We start from the raw sequence: 18,834 nt of genomic DNA, 5'->3' as shown, positions 1-18,834 counted from the left end.
TCAAAATTATCATTTACTTTTAAAGAAAAATCTCATCTCTTCTCAGGATTTTATGTCAAAATAATTCAACTATCTGAGTGTTTGCAGATATTTCACAATTACAATAAATCAACTATCCTTCTTCCTCTAGCCGCTTATCTAATGAAAAAAATGCTGCAAGAAAATTTTTATAGCCTAAGGTAAAGGGTTAATGTGACATTAATGCAAAGAAAAATTCTCTCATTTCTTAAAAAAAGTTTTATAAACCTATCTTGGCTAGAAAAGCAAATTAACTATTTCAGTTGTCTGCCAAGATTATTTTTCTACTTTTACTATATGTACATAGTACATTAAAATGTTGGCCACTTGAGAACAAGTATTACCCTCACACATAAGAATTAGTGGAAAAGAAACATAATTAATGATAAAACCACTTGTATGCCTGGCCTCATAGTGTGTTTCACAACTCCATAAGAACAATGCTGTCTTAGAGACTGCAATGGATAAACATTCTGAAGCCCACAACTAATAGTCAACAACTTAATTTATAAAAAAGATGTCAGGTGCAAACCTTAAAATTCTTAATACTCTTTTAGAAAAGAGTCCATAACTCTCCCTTGCTGGATATAACCTAAGCTAAACACAAAATAACAACAAAAACTCTCTACCTTCAGGTCAATTTAAATCACTTAATGCAGAAGAGAGACGGTGAGTTGGTTATCAAACCTTCATTGGCCATGTTGGGAGGATGGCTACCAAGAAATGTGCATGTAAATTTAAATTGTTCACAATTAAAATATCCCAAAGACTGTAAAATAAAATAGAATTGTATGACAAATATATACCGAGAAGGTATTAAATTCAATGTAATATACTTTTCATCGGCTGATATTATCAAACTTTAAGAAAATCAGACAACTGTAAAACTGCAAATAAATCTGGTAACAGTTTGTGATGACAAAGCCCTTGTCAAATTCTTAATTCCATTGCCTCCTCTCACTTCCCCTCAATAGCTATCCAGGGATCACAAGCAAAACAAAATAAAGATATATAATACATCAGGGGTACTGGAATTAATTTCATGCTGCTAAGGAATCAATAGATGTTAATGAAAAATAAATTATATACAATTAATAGACTTAGATTTATTTACCAAATCTATTTCACCTTTATATAAACACTGCTAGGCAGTTCTAAACTATGTGACCAGACCCAATTGTGTCTGGTCTGACTTACATCCTGAATGGCAATTAAAGGACATTAAAAATACCCCAGGATTACTTAAGGCAGGACCCCTGCCTTATCCATGCGCTTTGCAACAAAACCATGTGAAGAGAACAGCTCCACCACAGGACAGAGCCTGGCAAGAGCAACTCTGGTAATAGTTACTTGACTGGAAATTGAGATGCAGTTAAAATCTGGCCTGCAGATTTGGAGATGAGGGAATTGCAAACTGCAAGAGAATAAATTCTTAGAAATAAACTAGGTTGTTGTAGCAATAACAATTATTACCAACAATAGGTGATAGTAATAATACAAACACTGAATGAAGTGATCACCCTGCATTCTCTATCCCATTCCTCCACTATTTTCTTAGGAGACAAATTAGTAACGCTGCCTCAACCATGTTATCTTGGGCAGTGAGTCAGGAGTCTTTTCTAAACATGTTAAGAACTCATTAACACCTTATATAGGGACTCTCCACAACAACTGTTGTAAGGGAGTTTCAGACATGCCAAAGAATGTAAAAAGGAGCTTTTATGGGCACCTCTTCTTTGGGACTAATTTCAAAGAAATCCTTGGAATTTATTTACCAAACATCTCTGAACCACTTTGTGCGAACTGGAGAAAATCCCAGGCAAAATGTACTCTCCAGAGACAGAAGGGATACTTAATGGATACAGGATGATAAGTAAAATTATGGGTAAATGTAAATGGATAACATAATTAACTCATTTCTGGGTATATTGGTACTGATGAATCTTAAGTCATTTCTAAAGAAATAGATTTATCCATTAGATCAAGTTAAAGAAAAATTTAATTATTTTAGTTACTACTAAAGTTTTAAATACCATTGAATCAGACCAAGGAGAGGCTTACTTTAGCATTTTAAGATAGATTAATCCAAGTCTCTGATACAGAAGTCAATGCCACAAAGTACTTCTAAGTTTTATAATAAAAAATAGAAACTGATCATTTTAAAAGAACTAAAAATCATCACAATAATACAATTTTTTAAAGGAAAGAACCCGTGAAAATGAATTGTCTGAATCATGTTAAACCAACTTATTTTAAAACACTGAAAACAATATTACTGAGGTAAGACTAAAATTCAACAATGAGTACTGTACAAAATACTACTGTGTAATCAAACAGCTTATGAGAGCACCAAAGACCTCCTATGAGAGCTCTTCCCCCCAACACTCACATTACAAACCACTGTAAATTAAGTTATATGAAATTTGGTAAAAGAATTTGCTTTTGGACAGAAATAGCAATGTTTCAGCCCAAAGCAAAGTAAAATTGCCAAGCTATAAACCTCTCTAAGAAAATGTTTTAATGGAAATGCCAAGAGACCCTTAACCATAATGGTGTGGTGTTAGGTGCCAAAACATAAATAAATTTTGTTTTTGTGCTCCCTTTACCATAAATTAGATACAGGTCGAGTGGAAAAACAGTAGGTATCCAATTCAGTAAGCGGTAAAGGCCAAGACTTGCACATTCGATTTTAAAAACAATAATGGAGTCTATGTGAGACTTCCATTGAAGAATTAAGCAAGCAAGTCTAGCACTCTAACAGAAACTCCTTAATAGGTCTTGTGCTTACTATTCCATATTCTAAGAATACCTCAAACAAATTACTAAAATTTAACCCAGCCAAGTAGAGTATAAAATCTGGTTTCCTGGTCGGGAACTGTTATACAAACACATACACACAAGTTCAATTATTTAATTTTGACATTAATCCTAACCAGGGCAATACAGTTTAGCAAATCAACGAGGCTGGCCAGCACAGAAAGCCTTGGGCTATCTATAAGAGCCATTTCAGAGCCACTTCAATTCAAGGTTTCTGTGCAAACCTACAGACATACTATGTAATCAGTGATCTTATTTTTCAATTATTCAAGTACAGTTAAATGCTATAATTATGCCTTCGGCACAGAAAGAACAGTATCTAGATATCAATTACAAACAATAGTTTTTAATTTGCTTTATATCTAGCATTCATTATACAAGAGAGCTGATCAAACTGGAATTAACTCTGTGGTAGCAGACCATACCCCCTGCAAAAAAAAAAAATGCATGTGTCCAAAATGGTGTCACTAAACAACATTTCACATTAAAGGATTTCAAGTTTCATAAAGATGTGATTTACACAAGACAGATAAACAAATTAGGGCATCATACTTATGAGGCCAGTGTCATGGCTAACAGACAGAGATCCTGGTTAGCTTTACTATAATACACAAACTGTCAAACAAGGGCATGGCATTAGACATACAGGGAATCAATATACAGGTGATCCAGTTTAACTAACTCCGAGTGAAACTACCTGCTAAGTGCTAGCAGTACAAAGACAAATGTTCCACAAGCATACCAAGTTTGTTCATGCCTCTGAGCAGGCACAGAGCACCTCTTACTTTACAGAGTACCTCTCTCCACTGAAGGACCTGTGTGTGCAGATCTCTGTTTAAACGTCACTTCCCCAGAGAAGGTTCCCTGTCCACTCGATGTGAAAGGGCCCTCCCCTCGGTCTGTCTCCTTAACTGTTTACTTTGTGTTTTTTCCTTTATAGTACTTATTATTGAAATTATTCTTGTTTGTTTATCCTCTCTATTCCAATCAAATAAATCATAAGCTCCATAAGACAAAAGATGTTGAGTATCTTCAAAGCTCTATCTCTAGTATCTAGAACATACCTAGAACATAGCAAGTACTCAATAAATGTTTATTGCATGAAAGGAAGAATGAAGCATGTCCCTTGCAATCAAGGTCCCGTCAGCATAAAAGAGAATATCAGAATATATGATCAGAAAACAGTATATAACACTGTAAGAATTATATAAATACAATAATATAAGTATAAGACATTCCACTGAAGAAAAAAATGAAGACCTTCACTTTTAAGTTCCAGGCTCTCTGGAACTTAAAAGTGAAGGTCTTTCAATTTATCAACAGAAGTACAACAGAAAATGAAACTAAAGGTGGTAGAATTATATGAACTAACCAATTTCCTTTCTTCCTTGCCTAAAGAGTATTTACTAAAAACAGTCATATCTAATTCCAAATTCCAATGATCCTCCTTGGATCTGTGAATCATCTACAAGGTTTCCAGTTGATCTTTAACATAAATGTTCCACTTCCAGAACTTAAAATCCTTCACTAGCCTAGAATCAGGTGTATGAATCAGATCTGGTGTTACCCTCTTTTTAAATATCCAGAATGGTCAAATTAAGTATTAATACCCACCCCAGATAGGACAAGAGTAGGAGAAACACGTAAGAACTTCAAAGGTAATAGTAAGGCTTTATTTCTTAAACTGGAAGGGGGGAACACATGGGCCTGATGGGCACTTATAACTTGCACTTTTATAATTTTATAAATATTTTGCATATAAATTCATATTTAATAAAAATTTGGGGAAAAAAGTTACTCTCTGCACTCAAAAAGATTAAGCTTTACAGGAAGAAGAGAATCAACACCTATAAATATAATGTAATATGGGCTTTAATAAAGGCATGTTTCACAGCTTCAAAAGGAAGCATCAGGATTTCCCTGGTGGTCCCGTGGTTCAAGACTCTGTGCCTTCACTGAAAGGGTTCGATCCCTGGCTGGAGAAGTTAAAAAAGTAAGCACCAGAATCGGTTGAGGCACGTCAAAATATTTTATAAAGTAGTATCTAGGGTACAAAGCGATAACTGTACAAGCATATAATAGTTATTTACATTGGTTTCAGGATGATAAGTAGAACAGTTTAAGCATCATTTGCTTTTGATTTTTTTTTAAGTTATATGAAACAAATAAAATTGAATAAAAGCTTAGCAGAAAGCAGAAAGGGCTGGACTGAAGAAATCACTGTCTTAAAAATCCGTACAACTTCAAATTCTTCATCTGGGTTTTAAAAAAGGTTCTCTTTAAAATGCTAACCACAGCATACGGAGAACAATGTGTTCCCATTTTAATTTTCAGAATACTATTATATTTGTAGGTAACACCTCTATATAATTACACGGAAACGCATTTTTTAAGTCTAAGATAAGAAACAAATGAAGAGTGGGGGAGGAGGACAAAAATGGGGGAATTTTTAAAAAGATTTTATTACAATTACTTCACATAATATATGCTTTAAAACTGACAAACATAGAACCTCTGTAAAACTGTAAGCTCATTTGGGTGCCTAACCCAGACTTTTCCCAGGTCCCTTTTCCTAAATTTTATTTAGTTAAAATACTATGATTTTTAAACCTGCTAACTCTAACTTACAGAAAGTTCCCTCTATTTTAACTGAGAAAGTGCAGACATTTTTAACCCATATGAAAAATATAAAAATAATAACAATGAGAAGACAAACATAAGTTTCTATTATATGCTAGCCACTCTCATAATGATGATGTGTCAAGCAACAAATTATCACAAACCGTCTCTACACAAAATTTTCAATCTGTAATACAGATCAGACAAATTAGCATTTTTATACTCTAAAACCAAAAAATTGTGATAAAAATAACTTGATAAGGATGAGGAGTAATCTCAAACTTTTATCACAAAGAAGACTCTATTTTTAAATGTTAAAATAACATTTAAAAATCAAGTTAGTATTTTTTGTTATCAAATGATAATTTTAGGCTATATTCTTGAAGCAAAGGATCAATCAATAAGATCAACTAATAAATATGTACCATATCAATTTTCAAGTTAAATTACAGAACCACTTAAAGAACAAAGAATTGTTCATTTACTGAATCTATTCTATAAATAAATTCCAACACCAAGCCTAAAATTGCTTATTAGTATTACGTAATCAAAGATCCATACCATATTATAAATCTTAACACCTAAAATCCTACTTAAATGATTCAATATAACAATTATAGGGGCTAAAAATTATTTATACCTCCACGTATACTAAAAGGGCTTCCCTGATAGCTCACTGGTAAAGAATCTGCCTGTAATGTGGAAGACCCCAGCTGGATTCCTTCTAGTGGAAGATGCACCAGAGAAGGGACAAGCTACCCACTCCAGTATTCTTGGGATTCCCTTGTGGCTCAGCTGGTAAAGAACCCGCCTGCAATGCAGGAGACCTGGGTTTGCTCCCTGGGTTGGGAAGATCCCCTGAAAAAGGGAAAGGCTACCCACTCCATATTCTGGCCTAGAGAATTCCATGGACTGTATAGACCATGGGTCACAAAGAGTCAGACACGACTGAGCGACTTTCACTTTCTATACACGAAAGGGTTTGGGATATAAGATTCCTTTACAAGCCCACTAGGTTCTTTATGAAAAAGAAACTGATTTAAATTATTACATTTCATTTTTTTTTTTTTAGTTTTTTATTTTTTAAATTTTAAAATCTTTAATTCTTACATGTGTTCCCAAACATGAACCCCCCTCCCACCTCCCTCCCCATAACATCTCTCTGGGTCATTCCAAAGCCAACAATCGTGCTTGCTTCAGCAGCACATATACAAAGCCAACAATCATGTTTAACAGGAATAAAATTGCTATTTCAGTGCCTACTGCCATATTGCTATAATTCCATATGTATGTATATAGATGTATGCACATATGTATGTGTATGTGCATATATATTTGAAAACACAGTAACTCTGGAAAATTTGTAAATTATAGAAAATCATAATCTTGCCGTTCTAAAATACCTAGATATCCATATTAGTATTTTATATAATATTAAGCTTTTAGAATTTTATTAGCTCCCTGTCCTCTGATTGAGATTGTGGTAAAATTTATTTATAAATTTTCTAATATTCAGCTATCTATACGTACATGAGATAAACTGAACCTGGGCTGCAGTGTCTGATCTCGTTCATACACAGCTGTATTTCATTTGTTAATGTAATTTATAAAGTTTTTACTTCTATATTCATGACTGATGTAGACCTATAGTTTTTCTCTCTCATAATGTTTCTAACTGGTTTAATTATCAGAATTATACACATCTTATAGAATGATTTGGGAAGCAATTTCCTCTTTTCTATTGTCTGGGAAAGTCCATATAAAGTTGAGATGGTATGCTCCTTTAAATTTTGGTTAACATTTGGTAAAATCACTTGGGCCTAGTATTTTCCTCATGAAATCATTTTCTCTTTTTTGCTACTTCTTCAGTTTCTTTAATAGTTATAAGATTATTCAGGCTAATTATTTCTTGAATCTGTTTTGAAAAGTTAAAATTTTCTAGCAATTGATCTAGCCCTACCTACAGCAATGTGGATCAAAAATTCACAGCTCTTCAAAGCTGTAACATCCTTTTATCTGAGTTTAGAATAAGCATTGTATTTTGAGAGGGCTAAATAACATAAGTCAGTTTTGCTTTGTTTTTATTTGTAATGAGGAAACTGAGAATCTGCAATAACTCTCAAAATAACTGGATTATCTTGGGTACCAAAAAATTGTCTAATTGTTACTTCTGACAAACTGAATAGGTGTGCACCTATTTTAGCTGCCACTTACCACCAGAAACAGGGGCATCCATGAACACTGCTCCCATTTTTTCAACTTCTTTGGCCAGTTCTTTTGAAACCATAGGATCAATAGTACTGGAATCTATTAATAGTGAGCCTTTCTTCACTTTTCTAAGTAAACAAACAGAAACATAGTTTTTTACAAAGTACAGTTTCATAGTTTTAAAAATATAGTTTACAACTCTGAGTAAGTATTTCATGCAACTACTTATAGAATCAGAATCTGCTAAAAGTTGCCAGATATCAAGGAAGTCTCTCATGTAAATATTAGAAACATTGTCAGGGACTTCCCTAGTGGCTCACTGGTAAAGCATCCGCCTGCCAATGCAGGAGACATGGGTTAGATCCCTAATCAGGGAGGATCCCATATGCTGCAGAGCAACTAAGCCCATGTGCCACAACTACTGAGTCTGTGCTCTGCAACAAGAGAAGCCATCACACTGAGAAGCCTGCACACCACAACTAGAGAGTTAGCCTCGGCTTGCTGCAGCTAGAGGAAAGCCTACACAGTTACAAAGAGCCAGGGCGGCCAGAAATAAATTATATTTTCAAACAGCTCATTATTAGAACTGGTTCAAAATCTCAAATTCATTTTCAGATCAATTACAGTTCAAAGTAAACTCAAACTATTTCAAACAAACCAAAGTAACCTAATAAACGATATGGTATAAATTCTGGTTTCACGTGAAATACATATTAAGCATAATAATGTAGGTTAGCTAAGATGTAAGCAATTTAAAACACCTATTAATTTTAAAGGGGCTATTTGGTAAGATTTAAATTTTTGTTTGTAAAATAGCTAGGTCTCTTTAAAAACTAATTTACTTGTCTTTAACAAGCCATATTGCAAATTTCACATATCCATTTTATTTCCACTAAGTAGAAAAAATATAAGCAATTAAAATTTAGCCATTTGCTTTAGAATGGCATATTCTTTAATAATTATAACTTTGTAAAGATAAAATAAAATATCAAACAAATACTAAGGAAAATATAGGAATGGACCTAGAAATCTCAGAGTTTTCTTGTTCTTTATGGTAAATTTATATATATATATACACTGGTAAAAGGGGGAAGCAGTCTTTTCATATATCATATTTTACATCAATATTTAAAAAGCATTCTTAAAGTAAAGGGCTTCCCTTGTGGCTCAGATGGTAAAGAATCCGCCTGCAATGCAGGAGACCTGGGTTGGATAGAACCCCTGGAGAAGGGAAAGGCTACCCACTCCAGTTTCTGGCCTGGAGAATTCCATGAATATACAGTCCATGGGGTCGCAAAGAGTCGGACACAACTGAGTGACCTTCACTTTCACTTTAAAGTAATAGTTTTGTTTGCACTCTAAATGCAGACTATATCCTGTCGAGTTCCCTTACAGTATATAATCTATGCTATTGTCACTGGCTTAGAAACTCAAATCTAAATTATAGTTTTTTTAAAGGGCTATGGCTAACCTTCCCAAAGTTCTTACCTCAGATAAACTAACACACAAGACATTTAATCATAACTATGATTAGAAAATTAAAACTGAATAAATATTAAATATTAAAGGGGAAACAGAAAATCATTGCTAAAACCATTAACAAAATTTTCTACAGAAAAAAAAATAGCACATAAAATGCTTTAAGCAACAATTTTTGACATATGAATTGATCTGGTCTAAGTGCAGTAACTGAGTATGTTCCACAGAAAGGAAACAGCATGCTCTATTACAGATCACTCCAGGATGTATATACCCTAAAATATGACAATTAAGTTTACCAGTCTTCTGTGATATTAGTATTTTTAAGATCTTAAATCTTTAGTCAAATGGGAAATCATTTCAAAAACTACACATGCAACTGGGTGTGGGGAAGTGATCCTGACCCAGAAGAAAATAAAAAACCACCCATGAGAAGCAAATTACAGTTCAGTGTAAAGCCAAACTCCTTCAAAGCACTCCCTAGACAAAACCACCCTGGTTGGTGGCCACCATATTCCTAATAAAGGATATTAATTAACATAAGATTTTTTCTACACAAAGTTTTTAGTAACTTTTCCCTGAGAGGTAAAGCAGGGCCATAATTGGAACAGACTAGGTAAGGACACAGCTAGGTCACCTCAGGACCACACACACTGTGAGCCTGAGGGCTTCATCCAAAATGAGTGTCTTTCAGCCTTCTCTGAAATCTAAACATTTATCTTATCAGTTTTCTGCCTAATAGTCAAGTGTCTTTTGCTTCTAAGTTTGCTAGTTTTCCAAAACAATTCCATTTCCCAAAATCTCAAATTCCATGCATTACAGCTTCATGAAATTAAAACCCTTTCTTTCAGCCCTTCATGTGTCTACTGAGCCTACCAATTTGTTCTAGCTCTCTGATATAATTCAACAACGAAACAAGTTAGGTACAGGAATCACTAAGACCAGAAAACTAAACTGAGAATTCAACCATTGCCATCCTAATATAACCACAAAGGTCTGGCAGCAGGCACCAATTAACCAAAAGGTTCTTGAAGCGAGGCATTGGGTAGGAAATGCTGGCCTCAATAATATATCATTCAGGGAGCTACTGCTAATCTTTAATTCCAGCTTCTCAAAGTTCTTACTACAAATGTACTAACCCAGAGGACATACAGTAACTTTAAATTTCATAATAAATTTTAAATAATAGTGTTCTTTCCAATGCTTGGTTTTGTTTTTCATAGAAATCTTTTCCTGAATTTCTATAAACCATAAGAAAAAGTATGCTTGTACCACTTGTGTACAGTTTAAAGTCAAGCTTTAAAAACTCTCTTAAAACAGCTTACCAATGAAAGTGTAAGTTTAACACAAGAGTTAAAGGAAGAGAAGGCAAAAAAAAGTTCATTGCCAAAAGTCACATACTTGACTTCAGTGAAAAAATAAACCCTTTACAATGAGAGAAACCACACTATTCACTTTTAAGACATAAGAAAACAGTACAAGAAGACCTAACAAACATAACTTAATTTCACAACTGTTCTAACAAATGTAAAATTCATAAACTATCATAGAACATATCTACAGTTGAGAAATACATACTTTAGAATTCCATTTGCTCCAGAATAAGCTTCTATCGCATTGATGCTGGTGGGCAACATGGTGATAATTCTGTCAGCTTTTTCAGCTACATCTGCTGGGGAAGACACTACCTTTAAAAAAAATTGCAAAGGCACATTATTTAAATCAAATGCTTCTAGAGCACAAGTAGGACCCACTTTTTATACATGCCTGTAATAGTAACAGTGAATAAAAACCAATACTTGTTTTCAAATGACAAAAAAAAAAAAAACCTTACTGCCTAAAATAGAGAATCCATCACTTATACACACACAGATGCAGTTTCTATGGAATCACATCCACTGTTTACTTTTAAAAGTGTGAAGTGAGTTGAGGGGGAAAAGGGCAAAACCCAACAGTCCTGGGAACAGACACACTTCTCATGGATTTCTCCAACTTGGACTCTCAAAACAGCATACTTCTTGGTAGATGCTCTAAGAAAAACATTCTAGTATAACAGCTGGTAGCTGAAGTACAGGATTCACCAGTTACTTCATGAGCAGCAAAATCCCCAAGAAAATTCTCAAGCCCCCATTACCACTATCTTCTAGCCTCTATTTTCAAAAGAAAAAAAAAAAATTAAGCCTTTTCACTAAAGTCAGAAAAGGACAAGCATGCACTGCGCTGACTGAGACCACCATGAAAGTCTGAGAGCGTGAGCTGCCAGGACTCCTGTGGAAACCACACGTGCAAGGAAGACAAGCCAACAGGCATCAAGGTACGCCCCCCTCTGCAATCCTGACTTCTGCTTTAATGATGACCATGAACATACCACACAGGAAAGCTGCTCTGTCCATCCGCTGAACATACGTGCATACAAGCGTGGGTGTCTCTGCCCTCACTCACATCTCCCCCATTCTCTGCTCTCTCGCATACATACATCAGGATACATCTGGCCAGCTGGTCAGCCACCAAAGAGGCCAAGAGACCAGGAAATCACTTCTTGACTAAAACTCCCCTTTAACAGAAAGAATCCATCACCCTGTCATATAAGTTCCTGCCCAAAGCTTTTTTTCCTCTTTAAAAAAAGACAAAGGATTATCAAGAGGATAATCGAAGATTTCTCCATAGGATGATTTACTTATGCATTAGAAACAAACATATTTTCTACAAGGAAATGTGAACAGGCACATAAGCATCTTGGGAAAGGGAATGACTCTGTTTTCCATGCAGTGGAAGTATACAAAACGTTTTCTTTTTGTCTTTGATGTACAGCTGATGAGTGAGAAGCCAAACACAGTGTGCAATCTAAATATTATGAACTAGAAGCAGTTACATTTCAATTTTCCATAGGAGACTATCAGCTTCTAAATCAAAGTCTACATAAAGGAAGTTTTAACAGAATTTCCTATGTTGTACTTCAAAATTTCAGACAATCAAGTATCCTGTCACTTTGTGTGTTAACATTAAGTGAAACACCACAGACTCTAAAAACCAAAAGAAAAGAAAAAAGATAGTCTCGCTTATTCTAAAGGCAACACGGTATTTTCAAGTCTACAATGCAGCACATTCAACAACATGTATATTTTGATATATAGCAGGGATCTGCCATTTCATGCATTGGAGAAGGAAATGGCAACCCACTCCAGTGTTCTTGCCTGGAGAATCCCAGGGACGGGGGAGCCTGGAAGGGGCCATCTATGGGGTCGCACAGAGTCGGACACGACTGAAGTGACTTAGCAACAGCAGCAGCAGCAGCAGGGATCTGTCACAAATCATTCCAGAAAAAAAATCTTTTCCATCCAATGACAAAAGAAATACTTAAGTTAGGTGAAAACCATTCTTACACTCAAACAAATACTGAGATTGGAAAAGAGGCAACTATTTCCTGGCAAACAATTCAAGTTTATTCAAGCAAAAAAAAAAAAAAGGTTCAGTCAGATGAGAAGATAAGAAAAAGAAAGGTTGTAGGAGCTGTAATTCTCTACTTCTGGACTGTGTCAAGAATATAGGTTACATGGAGAGAGCCCCACCCATTCACCCTACTTAAATGAAGTAACAAACACAGACAAAACAGTGGCGTACCTTTCAGTGGCCTTTCCTTCTGTCGCAGCTCCATCTCGCTTGATCTTTCAGGGCCTGTATTCTAAAACCTCAGCCCTGAGCTCTAAGAGTCAACTTCGAACTTTCTCTTAGGAATCGAGTCTCTTCCACTGAAGGAAATTCAATTCCATCTAGATAGCTCCTTGAGACATGCCTTCAGGGACCCCAACGATTAGCTCACAGATCCAGGAATACTTCGCACCTCCAAGCTTCTCATGTTCATGAATTGGCATTGCCAATGCATACAACTGCCAAGTGCATGGGGTGGCCAATCAGCCCCCTGCATCCTTAGCACCTGCTTCTTGGGATGCTTGGGTTGCCAGAGTACTGCTAACCCCTCAATTATATAGGAACGTAGTGTCAAAGCTCACAGGGCCGGAAAAAACACACGATGATAGTGATAGCTGGAATGTCACCACTCTACTGGCCACAACTGCTCCATATCTAACGACTATATACATTCGGTACATTTTAACAGTCTCTAATTTGCACTACAGAAAAGGCATGTTTATTAGACAGTTAAGACAGACATGTGTGTCCAGTTATTCAGATCATCTTGCCTTCCATGTGATGACTTCAAGCCTCTGAAATAATTGACTAACAAAATTTGGCCACGGCTCAAAAGCTGGCAGGAAAAAAACAAACCTTATTGCCAATCTGACACTAACCACAAAAGCCTTTAGGAGCCAAACTAATTAGAGTCTCTTCAATTACATTTGCTAATTGAATGGATAAGCACAGACAGACAGCATGGATCAGTGAAAGGAACACTAATTTAGAAGGCAGAGACCCGGGTTTAGTTATAGCTCAGCCACTAAGTCATGTGTGCTTTTGTGCAAATCACTTAACCTCTCTGACTTCAGATTCTGAACCTCCAAAATAAGAAAACTGACTTGGGTTATCTTTAAGGGTTTCTACCTCCAGAGTAGAAAGGAAACTCTGGCAAGGAAATTTTTTCACGAGTAAATTTAAATTCTAGGAAGGTATTGCCTCTGTGAAAAAGGACTGATAGGACAGGAAGCATCTGCAGAGACTCAGGACTCTTCTGCCCCTCCACATGTGTAGGTGGTCACTGATCTGGCTGACTCTGGACCATGGCTTGGCTCTGTCATGCCCATTCCAGAAATTCTTGACAATTTCAACTGCCTCCTTCTTACACCACTGTGAATTAAGATGGCCTTACTAAATGGCAACTCACTCCGGTATTCTTGCCTGGGAAATCCCATGGATAGAGAAGCCTGGTGGGCTACAGTCCATGGGGTCACAAAACAAACACAACTTAGCAACTAAACAACAACAATTTTTCCATTATCTCAATTTTGATTACAGGAGATTGATTCCCTTCAAAATATCTAGTTTTTAAGCATTTCTGCAATCAGAGTCATCCATATGCTAGTAAGTACCATGGCAGGTGTACAATATGAAGGGTAGATGAATGGACAGATGGAAGACAAAATCTGCTTTGCTGGGTGGTGGGGTGGGGGATGACGGGCATCAGGGTCCACAGTAATCTGAAGTAACTGTGGATTTTTTCTATAGTTACATTACTTTCCTTTTTACTTACATTTTACATTATCAATGGAAGGAGACAACAATTAACCTAGCTATTTTACATAAAGAGATAAATCTCGCTGTCTTTCCTAGACAAAACAGTCACATAAGTCAAGCTCTTAGCACTGCTTCCAAATAAACTAAGTGGGATAGAGATATTTGCAAAGAAACAAGAGGAACCTGACCTTGGTTAAACATGCCACTCTGTGTATTTTCATCTCTCCAAGTAGAAAAGCATATTGTTGCTTCAAAATTGCACCACCCTTAAAAAAAATTGACTGAAATGATTTGTGCCTACATCTTGAAACATCTGGTCAACAATGATGAAGCCCACTCAGCAAGAGGCTTTTAAAGTTCCCATTTAACGAGACCTGAGTGGATGCCAGATTAGATCCCAAGAGACTTTCTTAACCAAACACGTTCAGCCTTACAATCTAGGAACAACAAGATGGCTTCCAAGTTTTTAGAGAGAATCCAATTAAGCCTCATTCAACCGGAAAACTCACACAGAAATGGTGCATAAGTCTCAAGACTTTTGGCACCCATCGGAGGCATCTCCAAGGAAATTCCTAGACAATGAAAATGAAAATAAAGCACAAGTCACATGCCCTTGATACTAATGCTTAAAAAAGAGAAACTGGTTATCTTCTGTGTCCAGGACACAAGGGACTCTGCAGAATATACTTTTAAGCAGGGATGCGGTCAAATTCCTCTTTGTCTCCTAATTTGGTTTTAACTTTTATCATCATTCTTTGATTTAAAAACATGTCTAAATTCTCTTCCAAGCAGCTCTGGACTCAGTGACTCAGGCAAGACAGTGGTGCACTTCTGTGTGTGATGTTGGGGATGAAGATTTGGGAGAAATACAGCATAGATATTAAAGCAACAACCATAACAGTACTAACAGCAATGGCAGCAATAATAGCACTCCCTATGTGCCAGGTTTTCTAGAACTAAAACGAAGATACTATTGCTGTTGACATTTTGTGAGACACTTTAAGTATTGATATAAAGACGTTAATCTGTCTAAAGTCACTCAGAGCTGAGATTTGAGACCAGACAGTCAAGTTCCTAGGTTTGTGCTTTTAAACCACTACATTCACCATTTATTGATTCATTACTTCTAAAACCCAAAGGGCTGACGATTACCAGGATTCTATTCTTACAATAGATGCTCTAAGTTGCAAAGATGCATTCAGGGTTAAACTTGTAGCCCGCCGGGCTCCTTTGTCCATGGGATTTCCCAGGCAAGAATACTAGAGTGGGTTGCCATTTCCTCCTCCAGGGGATCTTCCCAACCCAGAGATTGAACCCAGGTCTCCTGCACTTCAGGCTGATTCTTTACCAGCTGAGCCATCAGGGAAGCCCAGGTTAAACCTGAGTTTCCAACAGAAATAAAGACATAACAAAGGGTTACTGCAAGAGGAAGGCATAGGTTTTTTTAAAAAATGGAAATGACCACAAATAACGTATTAAACCAGTTGTAAATGTCCCAATAGAATTCATTAACATGTAAAGGTACAAATTGCCTTCATAACCCGGTAGCATTTTTTACTGCTAGGTACAGCTGGAAGGAAACCCTCCAGGGTGGTCACATCCAAAGCACTTCTGCACCTGGAGCTACAGGCGGCCACCTTGCACCTTGAGGGGAGGGAGGAGCTGGCCTGCAGAAAGGGGAGCCAAGACACAGACAGAAATGAATCTGCTTACATCTTTACCCAAAATTCAACTATGCTTAGGTTCAGACCACTCCCCAACTCTTCAGTTACATGAAACAACAAATTCTCAGTTTTTGCTTTTTAAAAACTGAAAAAGCACTTCTTCAAGGAGATGTTCAAAGATCTTTAAAACCAGGTGATTGCTTTTTGATCCTCCAGATATGTCTAGTTTGGTACTTTCTCTCCCCGTAAATTTCCTACTGAAAGCACAGTTGACATTAGCAATCAACTAGCCATGCTTTCCACAAACTTTGAGGGAAAAAAATTATGTTTCCTTCGGCTGCCATTTCATGGACTTCCCTTGAGATAGTAACATTAAGGGAAGAAAGGGACATCTGTCCTTAAAATGTAAGCACCAACTCAAATATACTCTGACTTTTTGAATTCCTCATCCATCCACTGTACTACTGTGGACAACAGCCAGAGGTTTCAAGGTTTTCACCTGTATTTTCCCATCTAATCCCAAGTCTTATCTGCATCTTTTAGTGGTAAAATGAAACTTACTTTTCCCTTTATCAAACATTTAAAACTAAATATAGCTATGAAATAATACTGACATTTTAACATATCAGAAGTCATTCATCCAAATTTAAAGTAGGACACTTAAGAAATCACACTTGTTTGAATGACACTGCCACTGTTCAAAATGGTTTTTAAGCTGCCAGCATAAATCATTTATCAACAAATATTTTCATTTTATGATATTTAGGACAGAATATTCCCCCTCAGGCCCAAAGCTCTTTTTACTTTTCACCCTTCTCCCTTCATTCATCTAAATTTCACATCCTCCTGCCCTCCTCTGCTGTTACAATCAATACACATAGGACTCCTTAGAGTCAAGACTCTGAGGGGAAGCAGAGATAGAACGTGGGAAAAGTGGAGCCTGCCTTTCAGGCTTGCCACCTTATAGTGAAGCATCCACAGAACTTTTCCCACCGCGTGCAGTGGTCAGGGGTGGGAGCTGCAGGCATGAAGCTAGGACATGTCTTCACTATTCACTAATCTGGGAAGGGCAGCTACCCAGAACCCAACTTCTTTCCTTCCTCATAGGTCAGCATCTCAAGGAAGACGGAAAGAAGGGAAATCTAATGACTCAGCCTATGCCATAGAACCCTCTGATTTCTATTCAGGAGTCTGAGAGATCTTGTCTATATGACTTTCATTTCAGACTACAGCATTTCTGTTTGCAGGTCAGCAAACCTTAAAAGCAATATTTATGTAGTTTTCTATCAGAAATGAAATGGCTCTTAACAGTTATTATTTTTTCCCCTCAAAACCTGCTTCAGCACTTCATTATTGTCAAAATGCAATTTTAATAGAAACTCCCTCCTAATTTTAGTCTGGCTACCTAGGACACATCTAAAACATTGCCACATTCAACCTGTTTTATTCTCCACAGCACTAGGTGGACTGCTAGACATACTGGTTCAGTTCAGTTCAGTCACTCAGTCGTGTCCGACTCTTTGCAATCCCATTGACTGCAGCAGGCCAGGCCTCCCTGTCCATCACCAACTACCGGAGTTCACTCAGACTCATGTCTATTGAGTCAGTGATGCCATCCAACCATCTCATCCTCTGTTGTCCCCTTCTCCCGCTCTTAATCTTTCCCAGCATCAGGGTCTTTTCAAAGGAGTCAGCTCTTCGCATCAGGTGACCAAAGTATTGGAGTTTCAGCTTCAACATCAGTCCTTCCAAAGAAGGACTTGAGAACTGAGCCATACTGGTACTCAATTAATATTTGTTGACCTAATGTAGAAATCTCTGGACACTAGAGAGGGAGCGTGCCACCTGTATTATTTTCTCCCTCTACCCTCAGCTTTTCTCAGACTCAAAGGATCAACACTCACTAGGTAAACTGCTGTTGACAAAAAATACTGCCATCATTGTAGAGCCTTCCACTTTTAAAGAAAACCGCTCAGGAGGCAAGAATATACAATGGAGTAAAGACAATCTTTAACAAGTGGTGCTGGGAAAACTGGTCAACCACTTGTAAAAGAATGAAACTAGATCACTTTCTAACACCGCACACAAAAATAAACTCAAAATGGATTAAAGATCTAAATGTAAGACCGGAAACTATAAAACTCCTAGAGGAGAACATAGGCAAAACACTCTCTGACATAAATCACAGCAGGATCCTCTATGATCCACCTCCCAGAATTCTGGAAATAAAAGCAAAAATAAACAAATGGGATCTAATTAAAATTAAAAGCTTCTGCACAACAAAGGAAAATATAAGCAAGGTGAAAAGACAGCCTTCTGACTGGGAGAAAATAATAGCAAATGAAGCAACTGACAAACAACTAATCTCAAAAATATACAAGCAACTTATGCAGCTCAATTCCAGAAAAATAAACGACCCAATCAAAAAATGGGCCAAAGAGCTAAATAGACATTTCTCCAAAGAAGACATACGGATGGCTAACAAACACATGAAAAGATGCTCAACATCACTCATTATTAGAGAAATGCAAATCAAAACCACAATGAGGTACCACTTCACACCAGTCACAATGGCTGCGATCCAAAAATCTGCAAGCAATAAATGCTGGAGAGGGTGTGGAGAAAAGGGAATCCTCCTACACTGTTGGTGGGAATGCAAACTAGTACAGCCACTATGGAGAACAGTGTGGAGATTCCTTAAAAAATTGCAAACAGAACTGCCTTATGACCCAGCAATCCCACTGCTGGGCATACACACTGAGGAAACCAGAATTGAAAGAGACACATGTACCCCAATGTTCATCACAGCACTGTTTATAATAGCCAGGACATGGAAACAACC

General features: G+C 36.8%; 1 protein-coding gene and 1 non-coding gene across 12 annotated transcripts in view; both read right to left on the bottom strand.

Annotated features, from left to right (window-relative positions):
- The window catches only part of HIBADH (3-hydroxyisobutyrate dehydrogenase), a 255,954-nt gene that overhangs the window by 218,431 nt on the left and 18,689 nt on the right, over window positions 1-18,834 (bottom strand). For 5 of the 11 annotated variants that reach the window (XR_011256702.1, XM_069588127.1, XM_069588128.1 and 2 more), the window contains exons 3-4: window positions 10,720-10,829; window positions 7,669-7,790 (exon numbers count right to left, since the gene is read on the bottom strand). Coding sequence is in view for 10 of the 11 variants with exons in the window: in XM_069588127.1 (XP_069444228.1) it covers window positions 7,669-7,790; window positions 10,720-10,829 (232 nt within the window). In the remaining variant the exon portion in view is untranslated. Of the gene's footprint in view, window positions 1-7,668; window positions 7,791-10,719; window positions 10,830-11,509; window positions 11,657-12,762; window positions 12,948-18,834 lie in introns of those variants that run through there. The other 6 variants (XM_069588136.1, XM_069588132.1, XM_069588133.1 and 3 more) reach the window with 6 other exon arrangements.
- LOC138439888 (small nucleolar RNA SNORD56) lies at window positions 17,868-17,938 on the bottom strand. Its single transcript, XR_011256832.1, has one exon. It is a non-coding gene; the product is annotated as a small nucleolar RNA SNORD56 (small nucleolar RNA).

The sequence above is a fragment of the Ovis canadensis genome, chromosome 4 (genome assembly GCF_042477335.2).
Source record: "Ovis canadensis isolate MfBH-ARS-UI-01 breed Bighorn chromosome 4, ARS-UI_OviCan_v2, whole genome shotgun sequence".
In the NCBI taxonomy this organism is placed as follows: Eukaryota; Metazoa; Chordata; class Mammalia; order Artiodactyla; family Bovidae; genus Ovis; species Ovis canadensis.
This window is presented reverse-complemented; position numbering and strand designations above follow the sequence as displayed.